This window comes from Drosophila willistoni (assembly GCF_018902025.1).
Source record: "Drosophila willistoni isolate 14030-0811.24 chromosome XR unlocalized genomic scaffold, UCI_dwil_1.1 Seg143, whole genome shotgun sequence".
Lineage (NCBI taxonomy): Eukaryota > Metazoa > Arthropoda > Insecta > Diptera > Drosophilidae > Drosophila > Drosophila willistoni.
This window is the reverse complement of record NW_025814056.1, coordinates 6,352,649-6,375,024: the sequence shown is the minus strand read 5'-3', so window position 1 is coordinate 6,375,024 and position 22,376 is coordinate 6,352,649. Positions and strand designations below refer to the sequence as shown.

The 22,376-nt window shown below is 40.4% G+C and overlaps 6 protein-coding genes across 6 annotated transcripts; 3 read left to right on the top strand and 3 right to left on the bottom strand.

Annotated features, from left to right (window-relative positions):
- Positions 1 to 840: 840 nt before the first annotated feature.
- LOC6645674 (COP9 signalosome complex subunit 1b) lies at positions 841 to 2,736 on the bottom strand. Its single transcript, XM_002068131.3, has 2 exons — positions 2,592 to 2,736; positions 841 to 2,504 (listed from the first exon to the last, which is right to left on the bottom strand). Exons 1-2 carry the CDS (start codon positions 2,622 to 2,624, stop codon positions 957 to 959), a joined length of 1,581 nt encoding a protein of 526 aa, XP_002068167.1. The 5' UTR covers positions 2,625 to 2,736; the 3' UTR covers positions 841 to 956.
- A 229-nt stretch (positions 2,737 to 2,965) lies between these two features.
- Positions 2,966 to 6,192, top strand: LOC6645457 (pre-mRNA-processing factor 6). The gene is made up of 5 exons (XM_002068130.4): positions 2,966 to 3,155; positions 3,225 to 3,867; positions 3,925 to 4,800; positions 4,862 to 5,815; positions 5,885 to 6,192. Exons 1-5 carry the CDS (start codon positions 3,058 to 3,060, stop codon positions 6,107 to 6,109), a joined length of 2,796 nt encoding a protein of 931 aa, XP_002068166.1. The 5' UTR covers positions 2,966 to 3,057; the 3' UTR covers positions 6,110 to 6,192.
- Positions 6,193 to 6,426: 234 nt separating this feature from the next.
- Positions 6,427 to 8,384, bottom strand: LOC6645456. The gene is made up of 3 exons (XM_023177438.2): positions 8,242 to 8,384; positions 7,388 to 8,093; positions 6,427 to 7,322 (listed from the first exon to the last, which is right to left on the bottom strand). Exons 1-3 carry the CDS (start codon positions 8,342 to 8,344, stop codon positions 6,458 to 6,460), a joined length of 1,674 nt encoding a protein of 557 aa, XP_023033206.2. The 5' UTR covers positions 8,345 to 8,384; the 3' UTR covers positions 6,427 to 6,457.
- A 7,319-nt stretch (positions 8,385 to 15,703) lies between these two features.
- LOC6645455 lies at positions 15,704 to 17,218 on the top strand. Its single transcript, XM_002068128.3, has 3 exons — positions 15,704 to 15,890; positions 15,961 to 16,226; positions 16,309 to 17,218. Exons 1-3 carry the CDS (start codon positions 15,719 to 15,721, stop codon positions 17,167 to 17,169), a joined length of 1,299 nt encoding a protein of 432 aa, XP_002068164.1. The 5' UTR covers positions 15,704 to 15,718; the 3' UTR covers positions 17,170 to 17,218.
- A 45-nt stretch (positions 17,219 to 17,263) lies between these two features.
- On the top strand, positions 17,264 to 18,390 carry LOC6645454 (trypsin-2). The gene is made up of 3 exons (XM_002068127.3): positions 17,264 to 17,594; positions 17,664 to 17,940; positions 17,993 to 18,390. Exons 1-3 carry the CDS (start codon positions 17,317 to 17,319, stop codon positions 18,359 to 18,361), a joined length of 924 nt encoding a protein of 307 aa, XP_002068163.1. The 5' UTR covers positions 17,264 to 17,316; the 3' UTR covers positions 18,362 to 18,390.
- LOC6645453 lies at positions 18,325 to 19,797 on the bottom strand. Its single transcript, XM_002068126.4, has 2 exons — positions 19,628 to 19,797; positions 18,325 to 19,553 (listed from the first exon to the last, which is right to left on the bottom strand). Exons 1-2 carry the CDS (start codon positions 19,764 to 19,766, stop codon positions 18,418 to 18,420), a joined length of 1,275 nt encoding a protein of 424 aa, XP_002068162.1. The 5' UTR covers positions 19,767 to 19,797; the 3' UTR covers positions 18,325 to 18,417.
- Between the last annotated feature and the right edge of the window lie 2,579 nt (positions 19,798 to 22,376).

Genomic DNA, 22,376 nt, shown 5'->3' with positions numbered 1-22,376 from the left:
CAGGCGCTGCAGGTTGATGACCATTGGGTTTATGTGTCTGTCGAGGCGGCTAAGATGGCTCTAGTCATATCAAGAAATGATATGAAAAGGGTCAATAAAACTATGTTTGTATATTGCAATTCTAGAATTATTTAAAAACGCTTGTTTACTAATTGCCCCATGTTTTGGTTTTATATATACGTGGAATGTCCTGAATATATGTGTTTGCTTGTGTTTCTGCATTGTTCTTGTTTGTTTGTAGAAATCTTGATTTTTCCAGCATAAAAAATATTGTCAACAAATTGATCATTCTTGATTGAGGCATAGGATATTTCAAATGGATAATGTTTATAGAAAATTCATCCAATTTGCATATCAAATACTAGAGAAATCTGTAGGGAAACAAATGAAATGGTATAGTAAATTCTACAAAATGTGCTAATTTTTTTTTTATAAAGAAAACTTTGTTACCTTTCTCAGTATCATCTTTTCCACATGATCATCTTCATCAATACATCCAATGCGTTGTTCAGACTTTTCGAGAGCATACATTGTAAGATAAATTGTATTTTAACGCATCTTAGTTAAAATGTTGTATTTAACTATCCTTATAGGTATTATGTGTATTATAACCCATCACAATTTCTTTATACAAATGTTTCTGTAACAAAAATTTGCGATTCATACCTTTCAACATTCTAAATTCTCCTAAAACATTGAAATAAATTATCTGGAAATGCAATGGGAGCATAAATAGCTGTATTAGGTATACTCCAGTACCATAATGCATCAGAATTCGCCCAAGTTGAATCGCTGAAACACTGCACTGGGCAAGAATAATTGATAATAGAATCGAATTCATTTTAGCTTTGCTATAAGACTTTATTACGTCGCACGATTTGAATACATGTAGAGAATAGAAATGAGACAAAAGAGAAGAAGACGCTTGGGTTGGTTTCTAGTTTCGTCTTGCTGATCTAAATCCTGGCCAGTTGAACAGCTGTTGTGGTCGATCCCGCTGAAACGCACAGTTCGGTGCCATGCTGGTTGCCTCCCTCTCTGGACACACTCTTCACATGGATTTGACTCTTGAGCATGGCCGCCCTTAGGATTAACATGCGAGTATGACGCTGATATTGTTTACCCATTAACAGGGCACGCTCGAATGTGCTATTCCTTTGGTCCGCCTCTTTGGCATATAGAATTTTGTTGTGCGAATCGATGCGCGCCTGTATCTGGCCATCCAATATCAATTGCATCACTTCGTTCTCCAAATCTCCGACCGACGAGTTGAAGGCGAGGGCCATTTTGTGCATATCCGCTGACATATAGGGACTAAAGTATTGAATGAGCGCACGATTACGGATCTTTGTATACAGTGTGGAGACATGCGGGGCTATGTACATATCCACTAGCAGATTGTCCCGAATCTCGTCCAGTAGAGTCAGACAAGAGGCATATTTGCTCTCATAGAATTTGAATATAATATCCCGCAGTTGCGGTTCTAGTTCTAGAAATAATTTAAATGATGTGGATGCAATGACCAGACGCTTCAACTCCTGACGATCAAAGGTGGCCAGGGCGCAGAGACCGCCATAGATGGCTACATTGCTGGCGGAAATCATTTCGGGAAATTCACAATGATCGAAATTTGCATTGAGGAAATGCTTGGCTGCCACTTTATATTTCTTTTGTTGTAATTCGGCCAAACCGGCCGCACATTCAAGCCGTGTATGGACTTGGGCATTGGCCTCCTTGGATCCCTCGGCGAAGTCTGGTGTACTCTCCGCCTTTGATATGTAGGACAAGACATGGGCCCAGTTTTGTAGATAGATCGACACCTTAATAACATTTAGACACATATTAACCACATGCTTGGGACTCGTACAGTAATCCCTGGCACGGGAATAACATTTCAATGCATTGGTTAGATCGCCGCAGCTTAAGTAATGATCGGCCAGATCATCGTGTCCACGTCGTATACTCTCCTTAATAGAGTTCGATTTGTAGTTCTTCAAATCAGAGTCGAGTTTCTCTAGCTTCAGAGCCGCCTTTTTCAGTTTGGTGTCCACCCAAACGGCGTCGAAAGCAAAGGCATCCTTTTCAGCATTGGGCGCAGCATTGGCCCCTCCAGCAATAGCTGCCGCCGGCTGATGAGCTGCTATGTCGGGCAATGCCTGTGCTGGATTTGCCAATGGAGCAGCTGGATCTGCGCCACCGGCGGCATTTGGATTGGCTGGATTATTTCCAGATTGAAAATCACTCAGACGCTTGCTCAGGACCTGGTATAAATTCACATTATAAGTGGTCATCACATAGGTAATGGACATTTTGAGCGCTTCTACGGCAAGTGATGGACACACATCGGCGACATAGATTAGTCGATATAGTCGTGCAATTCCAGTATATTGATTCGCATATACTTCCAGATCAATGCTAGGATTCTCCACTATAATCTGTTGCTCTTCATTGTTCTCATTGTCCTCGTTTGGCGGCGCATCCACTTGCATCGGCTCCACGGCGTTCTTTTTTGTAGTTTGTGTGTACGAAGAGAAAATCGATTAGTTATTTACGGTGGTTAAGACTAATAGGCTAAAGTTATTGTCACTAACCTGCATCAGTGGCGGCATAGGCAGCACAGGCATATTGTGTTTAAATCGGCTTACTAATTACACAAAAGATCGCACAATTTTCCTCGCTTTCAATCAAAATTGTTCTTTGGATAATTCAGGATATCTCAGTAGCACCAGGGTTGACAAAAACGAAACAACGCGAAATTATTCAACACTGAGTCACGATATTTGTGAGCGGTAATTGATAAGTTATAAACTATAGAAATTATTATAAGAAATATACATATAAATATAGTGATATTCTATTTTTTCTATGAAGCAAAATACAATTGTTTGAAAACTTAAATCACTGTTTCATTGTCCATCTCTAACAGTCTACGCCGGTTCTACAGGTGTTTACCAACACTACAAGACAAATGAAAGAAGCAAAGCAAAGCAAAATTGTAAACGTTTTGTTTTAATTGAGTAAATATTGTTATTCTCATAAAATAGGAACACAAAGAGGATGTCCAACATTACAGCAGCGGTAATTGCTAATCGCAATAAAAAGCATTTCCTGGGTGTGCCTGCTCCCTTGGGCTATGTGGCCGGTGTAGGCCGTGGGTAAGTTGTGCTTAATTTTTGTTTTTATTCTAAATTTGAAAATAAACCAAATCAAATCGATGATTACAGTGCCACTGGATTTACCACACGTTCAGATATTGGTCCAGCGCGAGATGCCAATGATGTATCGGATGATCGACATGCTCCACCAGCTACGAAGCGCAAGAAAAAGGATGAAGAGGAGGAGGAAGATGAGGATTTAAATGACTCCAACTATGACGAGTTCAGTGGCTATAGTGGTTCGCTCTTCTCAAAGGATCCGTACGATAAGGATGACGAGGAAGCCGATGCCATATACGATTCCATTGACAAGCGAATGGATGAGAAACGCAAGGAATATCGTGATCGTCGTCTACGCGAAGACTTGGAGCGCTATCGTCAAGAGCGTCCAAAGATTCAGCAACAGTTCAGTGATCTCAAACGCTCACTGGCCGGTGTCACCTCCGAAGAATGGTCCACAATTCCCGAAGTGGGCGACAGTCGCAATCGTAAACAAAGAAATCCTAGGGCAGAGAAGTTTACCCCGCTGCCGGATAGTGTATTATCGAGAAATTTGGGTGGAGAAACGACATCCAGCTTGGATCCATCATCGGGCTTGGCTTCAATGATGCCGGGAGTGGCCACACCGGGTATGCTAACCCCCACAGGAGACTTGGATTTAAGGAAAATCGGTCAGGCCAGAAACACATTGATGAATGTGAAGCTATCGCAGGTAAAAAATTTGATTTCTGTTTGTCAAACGTTGTGTTAATCACTCATTTTCGTTTAGGTTTCCGATTCGGTAGCTGGTCAAACTGTTGTCGATCCCAAGGGATATCTCACCGATCTGCAATCCATGATACCCACCTATGGCGGTGACATTAATGACATTAAGAAGGCTCGGCTTCTGCTCAAATCTGTGCGTGAGACAAATCCCAATCATCCGCCGGCTTGGATAGCTTCCGCTCGTCTGGAAGAAGTTACCGGCAAGGTACAAATGGCCCGCAATTTGATCATGCGCGGCTGCGAAATGAATCCCCAATCCGAAGATCTCTGGCTAGAGGCGGCTCGTCTGCAACCACCGGACACGGCCAAGGCGGTTATAGCCCAGGCAGCTCGTCATATACCTACCTCAGTGCGAATTTGGATTAAGGCCGCTGACTTGGAAACAGAAACAAAAGCCAAGCGTCGTGTCTTTCGCAAAGCTTTGGAGCACATACCCAATTCCGTGCGTCTATGGAAAGCGGCCGTGGAGCTGGAGAATCCGGATGATGCTAGAATTCTGCTCTCCCGTGCCGTGGAGTGCTGCAACACTAGTGTTGAACTGTGGCTGGCTTTGGCCCGACTGGAGACATACGAGAATGCTCGTAAAGTGCTAAACAAGGCGCGTGAGAATATTCCCACAGATCGCCAGATTTGGACAACGGCTGCCAAGCTGGAGGAAGCCAATGGCAACATACACATGGTGGAGAAGATTATAGATCGTTCATTGACCTCCTTGACGGCAAATGGGGTGGAAATTAACAGAGATCACTGGTTCCAGGAGGCCATCGAGGCGGAGAAATCGGGAGCGGTCAATTGTTGTCAGGCCATAATCAAAGCGGTCATTGAAGTCAGTGTAGAGGAGGAGGATCGCAAACAGACATGGATCGATGATGCCGAATTTGTAAGTATATCATAGACGAAAAATGGAATTGGTAATGCAAATTGAACTCTCTTTTTTTTAGTGCGCGAAAGAGACCGCTTTCGAATGTGCTCGAGCTGTCTATGCACATGCGCTGCAGGTGTTCCCCTCCAAGAAGAGTATTTGGTTACGTGCAGCCTACTTCGAGAAGAATCATGGCACACGTGAATCCCTGGAGGCTCTTCTGCAACGCGCCGTTGCTCATTGCCCGAAATCAGAGATTCTTTGGCTAATGGGCGCCAAATCCAAGTGGATGGCCGGCGATGTGCCAGCAGCTCGCGGCATTCTCTCGCTGGCCTTTCAGGCCAATCCCAACTCCGAGGACATTTGGTTGGCCGCCGTCAAACTGGAGTCGGAGAATGCTGAGTATGAGCGAGCACGTCGCTTGCTGGCCAAGGCCAGAGGCTCTGCGCCGACTCCACGTGTTATGATGAAATCAGCTCGCTTGGAATGGGCCTTGGAGCGATTCAATGAGGCACTGCGTCTGCTGGAAGAAGCCGTTGAGGTATTCCCCGATTTCCCTAAACTCTGGATGATGAAAGGTCAAATTGAGGAGCAACAGAATCGAACAAATGATGCGGCTCAAACGTATACGCAGGGCATTAAGAAATGTCCAACATCGATACCTCTGTGGATACTCTCTGCCAATCTGGAGGAGCGCAAGGGAGTTCTAACCAAGGCTCGGTCTATTTTGGAACGCGGCCGTTTACGAAATCCCAAAGTGCCTATCCTCTGGCTGGAAGCCATAAGGGTGGAACTAAGAGCCGGATTAAAGGAAATTGCTAGCACCATGATGGCCAGAGCTCTGCAGGAATGCCCAAATGCTGGACAACTGTGGGCAGAGGCTATTTTTATGGAGACCAAGCCACAGCGCAAGACCAAATCGGTAGATGCATTAAAAAAGTGCGAGCACGATCCCCACGTTTTGTTGGCGGTATCGCAATTGTTTTGGTCTGAACATAAGTTCTCCAAATGCCGCGATTGGTTCAATCGAACGGTAAGTTCTCTTGTGCCCAAGTATTTATTTAGCAATAATAACAACAATGATTGAATTATCCGTTCGCAGGTGAAAATTGATCCAGATCTGGGTGATGCCTGGGCATATTTCTACAAATTCGAAGTGCTGCATGGCACCGAGGAGCAGCAAAAGGAGGTTTTGGAACGTTGCATTGCGGCAGAGCCAACGCATGGGGAAGCCTGGTGTAGAATCAGCAAAAATATCTGGAATTGGCAATTCAAGACGCCTGATATACTACGTGCTGTGGTCAGAGAACTAACCATACCAATTTGATTAGACTTTAAGCTGAACAATAAAATGAAAACCAGCCACGTCTACGGCTGAACTTCCCGGTAGCCATAAAAAATGCGATAGAGTCCGTAAAAATGCTTTGCAATAATTTCGCATAGAAAGAAACCAAAACTGGCGGCGGCACCATAACCAAATATCAGCAAGGCATAACGACATTCGGTTATGCCAATGGATACAAATGCACTGTTCCCGCTCTCACATTTTGGCCTCTGTGGTATCCATTTGCGCTCTTCTCGATTGACCAGACTCACCTCTCGTTGCCAACGCAATCTGTTAATGAAATTGAAGAGTCATGAAAAGAGAATCCAATGGATTCTGATTTAGTTTCACTTACTGCCTACGAAATAGTTCTTTATAGGGGAAATTCTTTCTTGTCGGAATGGCCAGCATGGGCAACTGAAAGGGCTCCAATTCCATAAGACCACATTTCTCTGGCTCACTGAATGTATCGCTAACAATCTGATAGCCAGCCTGCAGTTCCACTTGATAGGCGAAGAGACCCTTTCTCATTCTTTCCATGCCCAACAGTGGACGCATATAAACATGATCCCCCTTGGCGGCTATCTTCTTGTGATACAAACTCTTAGTAACCGGATCTGTTGATTCGGTGAAATAGATTTTATTATATTGCGTATCCTGCACTCCAATCTCCAATGGCGATTGACCCAAATCAGCTAAAGATCGAATCGCATCGGATGGACTCTGCAGCAGAGCCACAATATTCGCCGAGAACGATGTAAACAGAAATAGAGCTGCGACAAAGGTGGTAAAAACAATAACTCGGGCCGATCTATTGCGTACCTCCACATAGAATCCCTGCTGGCACATGGCGCCCCACACGAAATTCAATGTGTCCATGTAACCCATGTCATGTGTATGCGGCGAGAAGATCAATTCAACAATTAGCACCACAGTGGTTAATATCAAGAGAACCAGTATTGAGATCCAGACATCCTCCTGGAAAGGCAGGGCGAAAATATTCGATACGGCCGACAGGGGCGGCTGTCGAAACATAATGCCCGCCCGCACACGAAATGTCTCGGCTACAAAATCACATATGGCAATTCGATCCAAGCGCATAAATATGGCCAACTGGGCAAAGTCGAGTTCATAACGCTGAAAGCGGCCCATAAGGCCATCAAAAGAACCATTCGGCTGACGCCATCCATAGTTTACTGTCTGATACGTGTTGTAACTGCAAGGAAGATTAAAAAGAAGTTTCCTTGAAATCTAAAGGAGAAACGGGACACGAAAGATTACCTCATATTTAGACGATTGGCCAATTCGGCCATGAGTCGATGGTTCACTTTCGATATGGTGTCAATGTGCCGCAATGAGAGATCCTCAATATTGGTAAATACATCCGGAAATGCTATAACTATGGCCGTATTAAAGACCATACCCTCCAAATTCTGACGATACGTAATGGCCGAACCAAATTTCTGTAGCGCATGTCTCAAATGTTTCGTAGTACGCAAATTAATACCAATATGACGGCGCTTCAGTGGCTTGTCCGGACCCACTTTGTAGAGATCTATCAATGTGGCTGTAAAATTCTGATGCCAGAGGATGCGTAACTCACTATCGGGTGGTATAAAGATTTCAGGATCCTCTAGAGAATCAATGTCATTCATATTTGTGGTCAAAAGTAACCAAAAACGATTGGTCGTTAAATAATTATGCTCCGGAGCTGTTGACCAACGCAGTAAATTGAGGGCACACGGAGAAGTAAAGTCAAGCAGGAGTATACCCATTTTATAGGGGGTGGCGGGCAAAACGAATGATATTTCCCAATGCGTTGTATTGTCCGGACGGAAGGTTGATGGCGGTGGGGACACCTTAAGTTCATCTGGTCCTGGTGCAGTGACATGTTGAAGGTCCTTCAGAGAGCATGCTGTGTGGACTTGCACATAGAAATTGTTGAGGGTAAACTGTTGCCACAGCATCGTCGTCAGGCGGGAATCAGCTGTCAAACATACATACATACATATGTATATAAATTTTTTGGGGTGACATGAATGGTGGAAGGAATGTTCGAACAAGTGACTGTGTGTGTGTGTTTGTTTGTGTGTTCGTTTGGTGTTTGTAAAAGGTCATAAATTTAACGCTCTTACTGTGCATTGCATGGGGTAATTCAGCAATGTCCTTCTTCTCAGTGTGACAAACGACCAGCATCAGACTATGCACGCCATGGTGGCGATAGTAAGCGACTAGCATATCCGGCAACTGATTGCCGCCATTGCCATTGGTGTCCCACCACCAGCTGCTGTCACTGACACGAACACGAACACTGGCTTGGGCCAAGTCATTGATGGCGTCGATGCCAAGCAGAAGGACAGCAACTGCGAATATTAACGAGTTCATGTTACTTTCCTTTTTGCGAAATTTCCCACTAGCCCCAGTGACTTTTATAGCTTTCGCACAATAATTGCATTTAAGGGAATTGCATTAAAATTATGCATTGATTACACTTGACTGCATTCCATTCTTACCATCCATCCATCGACCAACTGAAACAATCCTCAATCCTCCTTCTTATCGCCTCCATCTGTCATTACGTATTGCAATTTCGCCACTGCAATTTGGTCGTCGATGGCGTTTAATTGGTACTAGCAAGTGCCTCCTTTTCACAAAGTGCCATCGTCTTCTTCCAGCCGTAGCCGGGCTCCTTCTTCCCCTTCTCCAACGTGTAGTTTTCGCGCGGACAAAGTCAATTACGTGTCATTGTGGAAATAAAATAAAACAAAAAATACTAAAGAAAGGGAAATAAAAGTTGGTCAAGAATTATTGTTTCGGGGATGGGGTTAAAGTTGGGTTGACCACTTGAAAGTCGAGATAAGTTAGTTCGCTGTCAGAAAGTAAGGATAGACAACAGACAACTTTTCCTTACTCAGGTAAACTTTCCCATCCGCCGGCATATGAACTTTGAGTTTGAGAGTCGAACTGCAAGTTCGAATTGAAGACTTGTAATAAATTTTATCCCAATTTTCAGCAAGTGAATGTGAACAAACCAAAAAAATTAAAAGATTATTTCTATTTTATGAATTGAAAGTTGTCAAAGTTAAGGAGGGTGAAAAGAAATGAAAACTCATCTATCCTCGCCCTCCTAACTCACAATCAGAGAGCGTGGGCAAATACCTTTTACCCACTGATATCGAACGGTCTTCCTTAGATTCAGAAACTGATCGTAGAGATACTATTGTCTTTCCTATGTATGTAAGTACTAGTAAGTATAAGGAAATCCTTTCTTTAAGACCTATTTCTCACTCTAAACATAACTATTTTATCTTTCAAAATTTACCCATAGATTGCTCACTAGTTTTAGGCACTTACTTACAACCATACTTCTATATTTGACCTTATGTCATTTAACATGAATGTTGGCTCTTTATATAGACAAACGAACGAATTGATTTTAGTTCCGATTACAAATATATTAACACGGATTTTCTGTTTAAAAAGAACTCTACTTTTCTTCGGTCAAGACTGTGATAAATCATGGCTGTCTATGCAAATGCAGACTATAGATCAGATTAAGAGGTGACTATATTAGATTGTCATGACCAATTGTTTCACGTTTCTCATCTTTGGATACATTCACCTCACCCACAAGTTCCTATTTAAGAGACAACGGATTCTACAAGAAGCACATTTATACCATCTAACATAATCCAAATATCAATATAAAAATGTCAATCAATCTAAATATATTTAATTCCCACTATTCCAAATCAATAATCCTTATCTGTGAATATAATTTTAAGTAGATTAATCTAGAATAATCTAGCTTAATTTAGATAGCTTAATTTAATTTGCAATTAAGATTCAATTCAGATTAGAAATAAATAAATAAATAATTATGATTTTCAATTAGTTATTGCTTTTTTAGAATGTTTCAAATACGTTTGTCCCTAATTCTAAGTAAATCCAATAAACAATTGGTTTAGTTTGAACTTTAAAGGATTCCCATTTAACTTTTATATACAAATACATATGTATGTATGTATGTATCTACCTATCCCCATGTGTATGCGACTAATATAATGCTAAAATTTAAAGTACGACAAAAGGCTATTAATGTCATTACAAAATTCATAATAAATCCAAATTAATTATTTTGGCATTTGAAATGATAAGATATGGCTTAGCATGTATTTCATTTAGGTATTAACGCCTTTTATTAGCTGACAAACACCTTTATTCCATTTAAGCTAAATCGGTTTACGAAATAATAATGATTTCCACACACACACGACGAACCGAGAATTCAATACGCATTTGATTTGACTTTACTTCAGACATTGCATTGAAGAGATTCCCATTCTATGGATCAAATGGGTCATATTAATAACAAATGTGTGTGGATGTATGTGTGTGTGTGTGGGTGTGGGTGTGGTTGTGTTAGGGCGTGGTGTCTAAGAGATGCTTTTGATTGATAAGGCTGCCTAAGCGTGTTTGCCAAGGCAAAAACGAGGACAACATTTTGCACCTTTTCAACAGGTTTTTCGTCCCCCTTCAATCGTCCATCCAAAAGAGAAAATTGAAAAGGAGCAAGAGAGAGTCAATAGACAGACATGTCCCAGAGGGCTAGGCCTGGCCTTATGCGTGTGTGTGTGTGTGTGTGTAATGATGGATTAAATCTATTTCAAAGGCGTGAAAGCTCAAAAGATACTATAGCATAAAAAGGAAACACATTGTGGTTAGCATACATACAAACATCCTTTGGATGTAGTCGGGAATCCCTAGTCCGGACATAGCAATATAACTAAGCCAGAAGGACCAAAACGATGAAAATGGATATAATATACATACATACACACATACATATATAGGCATATATTGTATTATGTTGACTAATTGTCAAAGGCTTTTGGACCTTTGCTACCTTTGCTTTGAAAATGTATTTCATATGTATGCAAATTGAAAGCTGTTCAGTCAAGTAAAAGATCTCCGATAATTGCGAAATGGGCTCAAAGAAAGGACATTCACTATGACCATCCAACCTCACTCACACATTCCCCACCCAACTCATCACATGGATTTGCATTAATTTACGCTCAATAAACCAAACAAGCATCACAATGAACCGTAAGAATAAATAAAACATACGAACCAAAAAAAAAAAAAACGCCAAATAGAAATAGAAAAGGAAATACTCTTTGAGTTCCATCAGCCAAATGAAGCGTGGCCAAAAAAAAAAAAAAAGAAAAAAGAAAGAAAGAAAAACGGAAAACGTTATAGAATGGGATAAAGTGGGGGAAAACGGGGAAATTGGCCTCGACTCTCACAAGTTGGCCTGGTGTGTATAAATGAAAAATTAAGTGGCCAAGAGAGTGGCAGCGTGAAAATTATAAAAGTAGTTGAACATGACAGGCAACTGTCCGAAAGCACAGAGAGGACATGATTAATGAAGATTGCTACAAAACACTGCTAAAGCACAGACACGACTAAAGCCCAAAAATGACAACGATTACTCCGAACAATGAAGGCTTTAATGGAAACTGAAATTTCATTAACCACTAAGCATCCTGTTAAAGAGATTTTCCGAGACGGAATGCCAATTAGTTTCGACAAATCCTGCATGCAATTCCCAATTGGAACACATATGTAGTTCTTACCCTTGTGCAGTCTTAAACATTTGAAACGAGCACAAAATGTAATCAAAGATTTCCAAGAAATTTACTCTCACAATCAAATAAATGCGAGCATAAGTAAGTTTGTGTGAGAAAGGACATCGCAACAAACTGAAAATATCAAAAAGTCTCTATAAGAGCATGCTGGTCCCAGCTGTTGTTATTGGCCATCACAAGTCTCCAAGAAGACTAAAGACTTTATACTACATATATATATATACATAGTTTATTATTCAGTTCTATACGTTTCATTTAACACAACTTCCGATCTACTATACATACATACATACATATGACTATTTAACCAGATTTTCGTCTATTTTTAAAAGCTAAACAAAACTAGTCTATAGATTTTGGGAAAAATAATTATAGAAGTTGCTAAAAGTGAACAGTTTGCTGTATAAGTATTTCAAGAACCATCAAGTTCTTTTATCAGCACACATTTCTAGACACTTTACAATTTTAATATCTTCAATGCTAAAACAAGTTGAGAATTTCGTCCAAATTAAGTGATATAAGAATGATAAAGCTTATATACATTTGGAAGATTCATTGTTCCCAAGTTGGTTAACATCCCGTTTTGATTCAGAGCCAAGTTAATTAGGCGTTATATTGAGATATTTATAGATTTTCAAAAGTTTCCCTATGTGGGGCATTTACATATATCACATATATCATATATTACAGGGTATCTGTTGTCTTGGTTTATCTGAAAATTAATGTTTGTGCAAGTAAGTGACTATTTGTCTTGTTCAGTATGCACTTGAGAATCGATTAGAAACTTTAGAAAAACTCTTTACTAATTGATTTGAAAAATGTATTTGATGGCATTTGTTCCTTAACTTTTTGTTTAACTCAATTCGTGAATGAAAGTGAACGAGAATGTTTTTCCTTTGCTAGACCAGCCGGGAATGACTTTAGGGGGGGGGCGATTGGTTAGGTTGGGGTTGAAGAAGGTGGGTGCCGTTTCGGGGGTGGTGGCATGGGATGAGCTTTCTTTATGTATAGAAATTTGTCGCCATCGTTCGTCCAAACGTGTGATAATCTGGTGTTGTAATCAGCGTTATCCTACGCACTAATGGCATCCACTTTGTATGGCCATTTTCGTATGCTCCTCGTTCTCGTTCTCGTCCTTTGGCCTGCTTCTACTTCTCCTTTGTTTTTTCTCGCCTTCTTTTCCTTTCCCCTCTCTCTCTCGCTCTCTCACTCCCTAGTATTTGGATGTAGTTGGTGTTTTTATTGTTGTTGTTGCTGCTGTTTTTTTTTTCTTCTTTTTTTTTTTCGTTTGGGCCATTTGTTTTTTCTTTCGTTCGTTTCGCTTCAATAACTTTTATCACTTTTAATTGGATTTTTCTTTATAGTCAACGTATGTCTTATATAAGACTAACACATGTTCAGATTGTAATTGTGTTAATGTCGTGTGTATGTATGTGTGTGTGTGAAGTGGCGGGGAAAGTGGGCGGGGAGTTGGTTGGAGGCGTGTCATTGCCTGTGTTTTGTTGCTATTCTGTGACATCAGGCTAATACCAGGCTATGCCATGGTGTTACTCCTTGTTGTTGCATGTGTTTTCCTGGTTGAAAACATTTTTGTGTCTAATGTTGTTGTAGTCGTTGCTTTACTTTCAATTTTCTTAATTGCTTCCTAATGTATGTACAAGTTCTATTTATGCACACGTAAAAATACAAAAACTTTGAACTTGGCCTGTATTGTTTTCGATTTTATCAAGGTGAATGTGACAACAAAGTTTATCCTCAAATTACCAAGGATCATTAAATTAGTCTTAAAAACGTTCGGTATCTCTGCAGAGGGATGACAAAGGACACAAGGCAGCGTTCACAACTACATATATGTATATTTGTATAATTATTAGCATGATAATTTAAGTTTTCAAGTCAGTTTGTCTGATTGTCTGAAAGATCTTTCATTGAGTTGTTCACTTACTCACTTGATTAGTTCTAACTTGATTTACATAAGAAAAGAAAAATAAATAAAGAGGGACCTTCGACTGTATAAAATGAACCCGCTTGTCCTTAAATCTTTACTCCCTGATCGTAAAAGTGTCAACCATTGCAAAAACTGAACAAGTGAGCCAATGAACAATAAAGCAAAATAGCAAGTTAGTCAGCGATGAATTCAATAAGTGAGCAAGTGAGAGAACAATCAAGAGAGTAAATGAACAAGGAACAAATCAACAATCAGCATGTTTAAACTGATCTATCATATTGAGCCATTTGAATCAAAATTGTAATTTATATCATAGGTCTCAATAGCCGATCCGATTTTTTGTTTTCTTAAGAGTTTTTTTTTTTAAATTAACTATTTGGTTTACTTCTGAAAATCTTTATTTAGAAACATTTTGCAAAATATTCTTGACTTTGCATGCTTCTTTCTCATTTCTCATAGAGGAGAATAAAATTTAAAGTTTTCCAATTAAATTTTAATTATGAACATGAGAAATGGTTGTCAAAATCAAAACGAGTCTACGGCGAATATTTAGTTACACACACAAAACACTTTGTAATTAACAAATATTAATAGTGAAATTCATTCCCGCATATGGAGGCGTTTCAACAAGTAATTGATATTCGCATTTAATTGAGTTATTTAATCATTAACCAAATCATTCTATTGTTATGCGTACAATAGAATTTCACCGCATTCCCCTTCATAATAATTTATAATCAACTCGTAATTAAAGCTTATGGCTCCTAGACCACCAACAATGGGAGGGGGTGTCAAAATTTAACTGAAAGATGCATCGCCCATAGGCTGACAGGCCCCCTCTACCCGCCCTCGCCGCTCTGTTCATCGGTTTGTGTATGAATGTTTAGTATTCACGTAATTAATAAACAGGCTAACACGCCTGGTAAAAGTTCCTCGGCTTCTGCTCCTTACCGATGACTGCCGCCCTGGCCTGAACGAGCCATTAATCATTATCTGGCGCCATCTCCTTTCATTTGGCTCCTCCATAGATGGTGTGCCTTCTGCTGGCTTGGGTTTAGCTCATTTATCTGTATCAAATCAATTAGCGAGTACCTTGGGGGCCACCTTTTTCCTTTCAATGGCTGGCTTCTAACGTCCTTTTCTTGTGCTACGTGCCAATTTGGCTCGTTTTGCTCGCTCATTCGTAAATCTAAACAAATCATCAATTTTCACAAATTATACGCTCTCGCAGCGTATCCCCAGAACCCAGAAAGTCCTTCGTCCATCGACCGTTCTTGCCATCTCTTTCTCTCTCTCTCTCTCTTTGTCTGTGTGTGTGTGTGTGTGTGTGTGTGTGTATTTGTGTCCTTCAGCCTAATTGCTCGACTGTCTTTTTATTCGAGTTTCGCTGCGTTTCCTGATTTCTGCTGTTGGTCTCTTCTTCTCGTCTTCGCATTTGTCCGCTGTTCATTTTACATTTCATTAATTAATGTCAATGGCCGACGAACTTTGACATATTGAGCTTCAAGTTCTTTTTGTTTTTCTTTTTTGCTTACTTTTAGCAAGCGATAAGTAGGGATTAGCTCCGTCAGAGGGTGAGGTGTAGATGCTAATCAACAATAACAGCAGCAAAAAAACAAAAACATGGCTAAAATCAAAATTAAAGGGGTTTTTCCTTATGCCTTCGAGTGTGTGTGTGTGTGTGTGTGTGTGTGTGTGTGTGTGTGTGTGTGTGTGTGTGTGCGTGTCATTTTGCTGCAATCAAATAATCAATAATAATAATAATTGATAATGATAAAACCCAAAAAGAGAATACTCAATAGCAAAAACCTCAAAGCAATTTAGATCAAAAAATAGACCCATTCAAATTGATAAGCAGCCCATACATTTCAATTGAGATAAGGAAATACGCTAGCTTTTGTCTTAACCACTTTTAATTATCTGAAACTGAAAGAGGAGAACTCGTGATATCTCTGGAATGGCTAGAAAACTATTTAAAGATGGCACCAAGCCGGACAAGTTGTTAAAAGTGAAATGAAGTATCTCGGTTACGTTCTGCTACTTGTGGCATTGGCCTTCGCCTCTGCCTGGGGTCGTGTGCCCTATCCAGATGTGGTTGAGTTGCCGCCACTTGTTGAGGATGAGGAGATCTATCAGCGTGCCATCTATGTGAATCCCCAAGTACAGCCCGAAAGTCGTGCAGCTGGTAAGACAAAGAGCAAGTTAGAAAATTTTGGGTTGATTTTTGATTTGTTTTCCGAATTTGCCGTTTGCAGCTTGCAGTGTGGTTATACGAGGTGGTTTGCCTTCACCCCAGCCCATTTATTTGGAAACCGACTCCGAGAACTTCTATCCCTTCAATGATGTGGGCGCCATGGAGTTTGAATCTGGTGGCACTTTGCAATTATGGTGTCCCGGTGCTTTTACCACCCATTCCGAAACTCTTCTGACCGCCAAGTGCGTCAGTGGCACAACATTCCAAGTTGATGGCACCAACTATGAATTCAAGGATCTGTATTGCAAATCCTGGCCAACATTCAAGGTGAGTATGCGGCGCCAGCCGTAATTCTATAGACATATTTATTAAATGTTTTTTTTTAAATTTCGTTTGTCCCTTTTTGTAGGCCGAGAAAACTGGAAGCAGCTGCAATGGCGGTGAGCTTATTCGTGTGGGTTTCGCCATCTCATCCAGTCGCTTCGCCACCGATATGCAAATCTGTTTCAACGAGGAAGAGGAAGTCACTCGCTACACTCGCCACCAATTGTTCCCGGGCAGCAATTACTATCAGACGGGCGTGGATCGCATCACCTTCACCACTGGCGGTTTCTTCGATGGCAAGAATGTGGACAAACTGTATACCCAGGCCACCCAGCTGGAGACCATCAACAATGATTTGGGCGGCGATGCTGCTCAGTATTTCGATAGCTCCGCCAATGTCTATTTGGCACGTGGTCATTTGGCTGCCAAGGCTGATTTCGACTATGCCGATCAGCAGCGTTCCAGCTTCCTGTTCATCAATGCGGCACCTCAATGGCAAACCTTCAACGCCGGCAACTGGGCACGTGTTGAGGATGGTGTGCGTGCTTGGGTCTCCAAGAATAAGATGAATGTCAATTGCTATACTGGTGTCTATGGTGTCACTACTCTGCCCAATAAGGATGGTGTCGAAACTCCTCTGTATTTGGCCAAGGATGCCAACAACAATGGCCTAATCCCAGTGCCCAAATTGTATTTCCGTGTCGTCATTGAGCCATCGACTCACCGTGGCATTGTCTTTGTGGGTGTCAATAATCCCCATTTGACCGAGGAGCAAATCAAGCGCGACTATGTCATCTGCACTGATGTCGGTGACCAGGTTACCTATGTCAACTGGAAGAAAGACGACATCAAGACTGGCTACTCCTATGCTTGTGAGGTGGCTGATTTCCTAAAGACCGTCAAACATTTGCCAGCCCTGACTGCCAAGGGTGGTTTGTTGATTTAGACATTTGATACAAATAAATTGCAATCATACGATTAATAATTGAGCGAAACCTGGTCTAGTGATCTATTTAGTTACTATTTTTAGGACTTTTAGTTACCCCTTCAAAATCCGTCAGAGCACAGCACCATATATATTTTCAGATTCACTATGGAGATTCGAAATTTTATACGTTTGATATTTTTACTACTTGTATTTCCATTTCCACGGCCAACGGAAGCGGGCTATCAGATAAGTTATCGGGATCAAAGGCGCGTCAAACGCATTTCAACGCCAAATTTCGAAAAGGACAGAACTTGGGAATTGTCGAAATATGTCGTCTCGATACGATCGCGTACGCCGCGTAAATATTTCGGGGATAATCATTTCTGTGGCGGTGCCATAATATCCCTGTCCTTTATCCTAACTGCTGCCCATTGCACCATGGAGTGGGTAGACGAATCATTTTGTGTTCCATTATTTTGATAAATAATATAATTCCATTGATTCGATTTCAGTAAACGCAAGATAATGCATCGCAGTCGTGTCCTTCTGGTGGTGGCTGGCACCCCGAACAGGCTCAAATACATAACCGATGAGACGGTCAATGCGCCAGTTAAGCAGGTTTTTGTTCCCGAAAACTTTACCATATTCAATACCAATAACATTGCATTGATTCAACTAACCGAAGATCTTCCCACGGATAATTTGCGTATAGCGGTTATTAAATTACCCACTTCCGAGCCAATACCCGGCATGAATTACACAGTTTTGGGCTGGGGAAGAGTCTATAGGGTAAGAGAGACACATAAGAGTCTTATTTGATTATTTGTAATCTATTTCATAGGGAGGTCCTTTGGCCTCGTCGATTGTGCACATTGATGTCCTGATGATAAATCATACTGAATGTGATAATATGCTTAATGTTTTCATGCCCGAAATGATATGCGCTGGCAATTTGGATAATGGTCTCGATGAGAATCCATGTGCCGGCGATACTGGTGGCCCAATGATTCTCAACGGGACGATCTACGGTATTGTTAGCTATCGTATTGGTTGTGGCTCCACAACCCTGCCTTCGGTATACACCAATGTCTACTATCATTTAAATTGGATCAACGACGTGATGACAAATGGGAAAGGTGCCATAATCCACATTACACGTCTCTCACTTGTGTCTCGGGGTTTGATTTTTCTTTATTTGTTTGTCAATTGAGAGGATAAATATATCAGATTTTAAGCAAGTGTGTTAATTTGATTTTAATTCAAATATTATACCAGCAAACCACTCACAGAGAACTCGGGTAAGTGATCAACCTTACGCCTAAAATCATCGACGGCACAGGCATAGGAGTAGCCAGCAGTTATATCCGTTTTCTTCCAGCTAATCCAATCGATTTCATCGCTCACATCATCACACAAAATGTAATCCCGTTTAATCTCATCCAGACTCAAATGAGGATTGTTGACACCAATCAGAACAATGCCCTTTCTAGTCGATGGTTCGATGACGACACGGAAATATAGTTTCGGCACAGGAATCAGGCCATTGCCATTGTGATCATGAGCCAAATACAAATGCGTCTCATGGCCATCCTTATTGGGCAGGGTGGTGACTCCCCACACTCCTGTCCAGCACTCCACATGTTTGCCATGCTTGCTAACCCAAGCCCTGACGCCATCCTCAACACGTGCCCAGTTGCCGGCATTAAAGGTTTGCCATTGAGGTGCCGCATTGATGAACAAAAAGGTGGCACGCTGTTGATCCGCGTAGACAAAATCGGCCTTGGCTCCCATGTGGCCGCGAGCGAGGAACACGTTCTTCTGTGAGTCAAAGTAACGGGAAGAGTCCATGTCCAGCTCCTTGTCTATCGTCTCCTTTTGGACGGCCTGCGTATACAGTTTGTCAACATTTTTGCCATCAAAGTAGCCGCCAGCTCCAAAGGTGATACGATCGACCCCAGTGGCATAGTAATTACTGCCAGGTTCCAGCTTGTGGTACACATAGCGTGTCACTTCTTCGTCCTCGTTGAAGCACACCTCGTATTCGGTGGCAAATCGTGAATCGGTAAGTTCGAATCCCACATGGATAAGAGTGGTGCCACCGTTGCAACTGTGGCCAGACTTTCTGCCGACAAACGCTGGCCACGAGCTGCACTTGAAGTCGGAAAGGTCGTGCTCTTTATCATCAATTTTGAATTTCGTGCCCTCGACACATTTAGCGGTCACTGATTTACCTGACAGCGGTGAGGCCAAACTACTTGTGCAGGCAAACTCAATGGTTTTATCCTTCTCAATGTCCACATAACCGCTGTCAGAGAAGTCATAGAAATCCGATGTTCCCGGTTTGATTAGCAAAGGTTGTGGATCCTTCAGTTCGGAACTTCTGATCTTAATCGAACAGCCAGCTAAATAAAACGAATTAAGATTTAGTTTAACTAATTCTAAAGCCATGCAAGTTCATCGAGATCTCGTTACTAACCAGCTCTTCCTTGAATTTCATTCACCTCAACTGGGATTTCAGGTATCAGCCAGGTGAGATCCTCTTTTGGCATTGGCCATTCGGCCTGGCTTTGAGCCAAAACTAAGACACTCAAGTAAATCAATATTAGACCCTTCATAATGAGCAACTAACTGGCTACTGGAAAACCCAGTGCGCTTTTATATGATACTCGACCCGTGCACTGATTAGATTCGTTTATTGATTGCAGAACATGTTTTCTTAGCAAGATATCATTTCTTTGATAATTTCACGTGTTGCGCGTGCCCTAAACGAGTTTCAATTTGGATTTTTACACTCTTTATCATTTAATTAATTTTGGCTAAGCATTCACGTCAGAACCTACGAACGGCATTTAATTCACGTGCCCCTCACGTTTCCTTATCAATTGCCAATTCATTCAGACCAATATCAGCCTCTTATTGGTCAGCTCAGATAGATGAATTTGTTTCCTTTTGGCCGCACTGTACCTGTATTTATAGTTTTATAAACTAAAAAACAAACACTATCTCACCAATGTTGTCCACAAAATGATTTGCAATTGTATTAATAAGTTATATATATAAAATTCTTCACATTCAGAATTCACTTGTGTCAATTAACAAATGTAATTTTTGTTTGTTTCTCAAAGAACTTTCTAGACAAAAGACATACCGATAGTCCTTGAATAACCTTTCTATCAGCAATGGCTTTTTAAAATTTATGTAATTTTTCGATAAATCTTCTCATTTTCTTTAATCTGTATTTGAAACAGTTTCTACATTATTTCTAATAAAGATATAAAATTTTAACGTAACTTAAGGGTGTTTGAGAATGTTTGAGAATTCCTTAATAAGTATGACACGAACCTCTATGCCAGATTCTTAGTGCCGCATTACGCCAGGGCGGGGCTTGTAGCAATCTTATAACCTAAATGTTTTCGGGGTCATAATGCAGTAGGTCAAATTTCAATTCAGATTTGAATAAGTTATATTTCAGTCTAATCGTAGTTTGTTTCCAGGGTAATTCACTGATGCCGAAAATTACTTTGTTTTTTCCCGTTTAGATCTTATGTTCGAGATATAAATCGAAATATGATGATTATGGCGTGTTCCAAAATAGATATCAAAGTCCTTTTAAAAGTTTTTCAATAACATCGTTCTGAATTTAGAAAAATGTGAAACACTACATACTTTTAAAATTAGGTTGTGAATTTATTATTATAATTATTATTATTAAAGTATCAACCTAACTATATTTTACAACCACTGGCAACTAACGCCTTCGGCTTGCAAGTTAGACGAAAACTACATCCATACCCTAGCCGGATCCTCGTTGTTCAGTTGACTAAATGACTGGGCCACTTAGACAACTCATCTACCGAGGACTGCTGTGAATTTATATGGTTATATAGTGTCAGCAAATGTAAATCATTCTTTAAAACAAATTAATTAATTATAGCAACTATTAATAATGTTTTTGAAGAAAAATAAAATGCAATATCGAATTGTCAATCGTATAACGAATAAATAGGAAAGCAAAAATAAATACATACTTTTATGACTCAGCAATCGTAATGTTCTTTGGCCACATTGAAGTCCTTGTTCATCATTATCGCTTGACCCTTTTTTTATGGACAAATATCAATTGTTTTATTTAATTTAATTTTGATTTTTTAGTATACATCAACTCACATTTATTTGCTATTTTCAACTTATGGATTAGTATTTACAACAATTATTTTGGGTTCTTTGACAACACAAATTCTACGATATTTACAAACTAGATTTTTTTTCTGCTTTTACTCATTTATTGTTGCTATTTATTTAAGTACTATAAAGGTTATATATATTTACATATGTTTTGCATATATGTATATATATATTTTCTTTTCGAAAGCATTTTTTTTTTTTTAACATTTAGAACGTTTGTTTTGCATTTTATATAACTATTGTTTGGAAAACTTGGCAATTTTTTATGTATATTACTTTTAAAGCTTTCATTTTAAGTATGCTATATGGTTTAATTAAAAGGATACTATTTATTTTTTTTTTTGCGCACTTTGTACATCCTTCTTTCTGGTGAGAGTTGGAATCGACCTGAATCAAAAATGCTGATCTCTAGTTATTTGATTATATCGGCTAACAAATGGCATCAAAAATCATAACTTGGCTGAAACATTTCGCAAGTTGTATGCATATAACTTTCGGCACTGACAAAGTTAGCACGATTCACACTTTTCTTTTGTTATTTGAATTTGACATTTTTACATTCCAAGTGATTCCTATCTCTCTGTTACCACCAGTCACCATAATGTATTTTGTTTTTTATAAAGCAAATAATGAGAGTTTTCCATAGCTTTCATTTTGAACCGTTTGAGTTGAATCTTTCTAACTTGGGTTTATTGTAGACCGTCGGCTAACCGTTCGGTTTTTTGGTTTTGTTTTTTTTTTTTCTTTTACAAAAATAATGCCACCTGGGCGTAAATTTCCACGGCCACCAATAGGCCCATTATGGATAGATTTACAGCGCAGTAGACGCGTCGCAATGAACGTCGGCGTTGACGCTGACCACAACATTTACAAGGGAAACGGCCGATCGACGAGCGTTTACATTCCAAATGCTCGCCCGGGTCAAGATCGCAGTTGTCGTCATCGTGGTCGTCCTCACTTCCGCTTCCGTTGCCGCTGCTATTTGATTCCGAGTCACTCCCGCTTCCTCGATGGCTGCTGCTGACTGTCCCAGTGGGTGT

Coding starts and splice junctions, on each gene's coding strand:
- LOC6645674 (XM_002068131.3), bottom strand. CDS start 2,624: ATGCCTGTGCTGCCTATGCCGCCACTGATGCAG. Junction 2,505..2,591: donor CTATGCCGCCACTGATGCAG/GTTAGTGACAAT, acceptor ACTACAAAAAAG/AACGCCGTGGAGCCGATGCA.
- LOC6645457 (XM_002068130.4), top strand. CDS start 3,058: ATGTCCAACATTACAGCAGCGGTAATTGCTAATCGCAATAAAAAGCAT. Junction 3,156..3,224: donor GTGGCCGGTGTAGGCCGTGG/GTAAGTTGTGCT, acceptor CGATGATTACAG/TGCCACTGGATTTACCACAC. Junction 5,816..5,884: donor GCGATTGGTTCAATCGAACG/GTAAGTTCTCTT, acceptor ATCCGTTCGCAG/GTGAAAATTGATCCAGATCT.
- LOC6645456 (XM_023177438.2), bottom strand. CDS start 8,344: ATGCTAGTCGCTTACTATCGCCACCATGGCGTGCATAGTCTGATGCTG. Junction 8,094..8,241: donor ATTACCCCATGCAATGCACA/GTAAGAGCGTTA, acceptor TATGTTTGACAG/CTGATTCCCGCCTGACGACG. Junction 7,323..7,387: donor GCCAATCGTCTAAATATGAG/GTAATCTTTCGT, acceptor TCTTCCTTGCAG/TTACAACACGTATCAGACAG.
- LOC6645455 (XM_002068128.3), top strand. CDS start 15,719: ATGAAGTATCTCGGTTACGTTCTGCTACTTGTGGCATTGGCCTTCGCC. Junction 15,891..15,960: donor GCCCGAAAGTCGTGCAGCTG/GTAAGACAAAGA, acceptor TGCCGTTTGCAG/CTTGCAGTGTGGTTATACGA. Junction 16,227..16,308: donor AATCCTGGCCAACATTCAAG/GTGAGTATGCGG, acceptor CCCTTTTTGTAG/GCCGAGAAAACTGGAAGCAG.
- LOC6645454 (XM_002068127.3), top strand. CDS start 17,317: ATGGAGATTCGAAATTTTATACGTTTGATATTTTTACTACTTGTATTT. Junction 17,595..17,663: donor GCTGCCCATTGCACCATGGA/GTGGGTAGACGA, acceptor ATTCGATTTCAG/TAAACGCAAGATAATGCATC. Junction 17,941..17,992: donor GCTGGGGAAGAGTCTATAGG/GTAAGAGAGACA, acceptor TCTATTTCATAG/GGAGGTCCTTTGGCCTCGTC.
- LOC6645453 (XM_002068126.4), bottom strand. CDS start 19,766: ATGAAGGGTCTAATATTGATTTACTTGAGTGTCTTAGTTTTGGCTCAA. Junction 19,554..19,627: donor TGAAATTCAAGGAAGAGCTG/GTTAGTAACGAG, acceptor CGTTTTATTTAG/CTGGCTGTTCGATTAAGATC.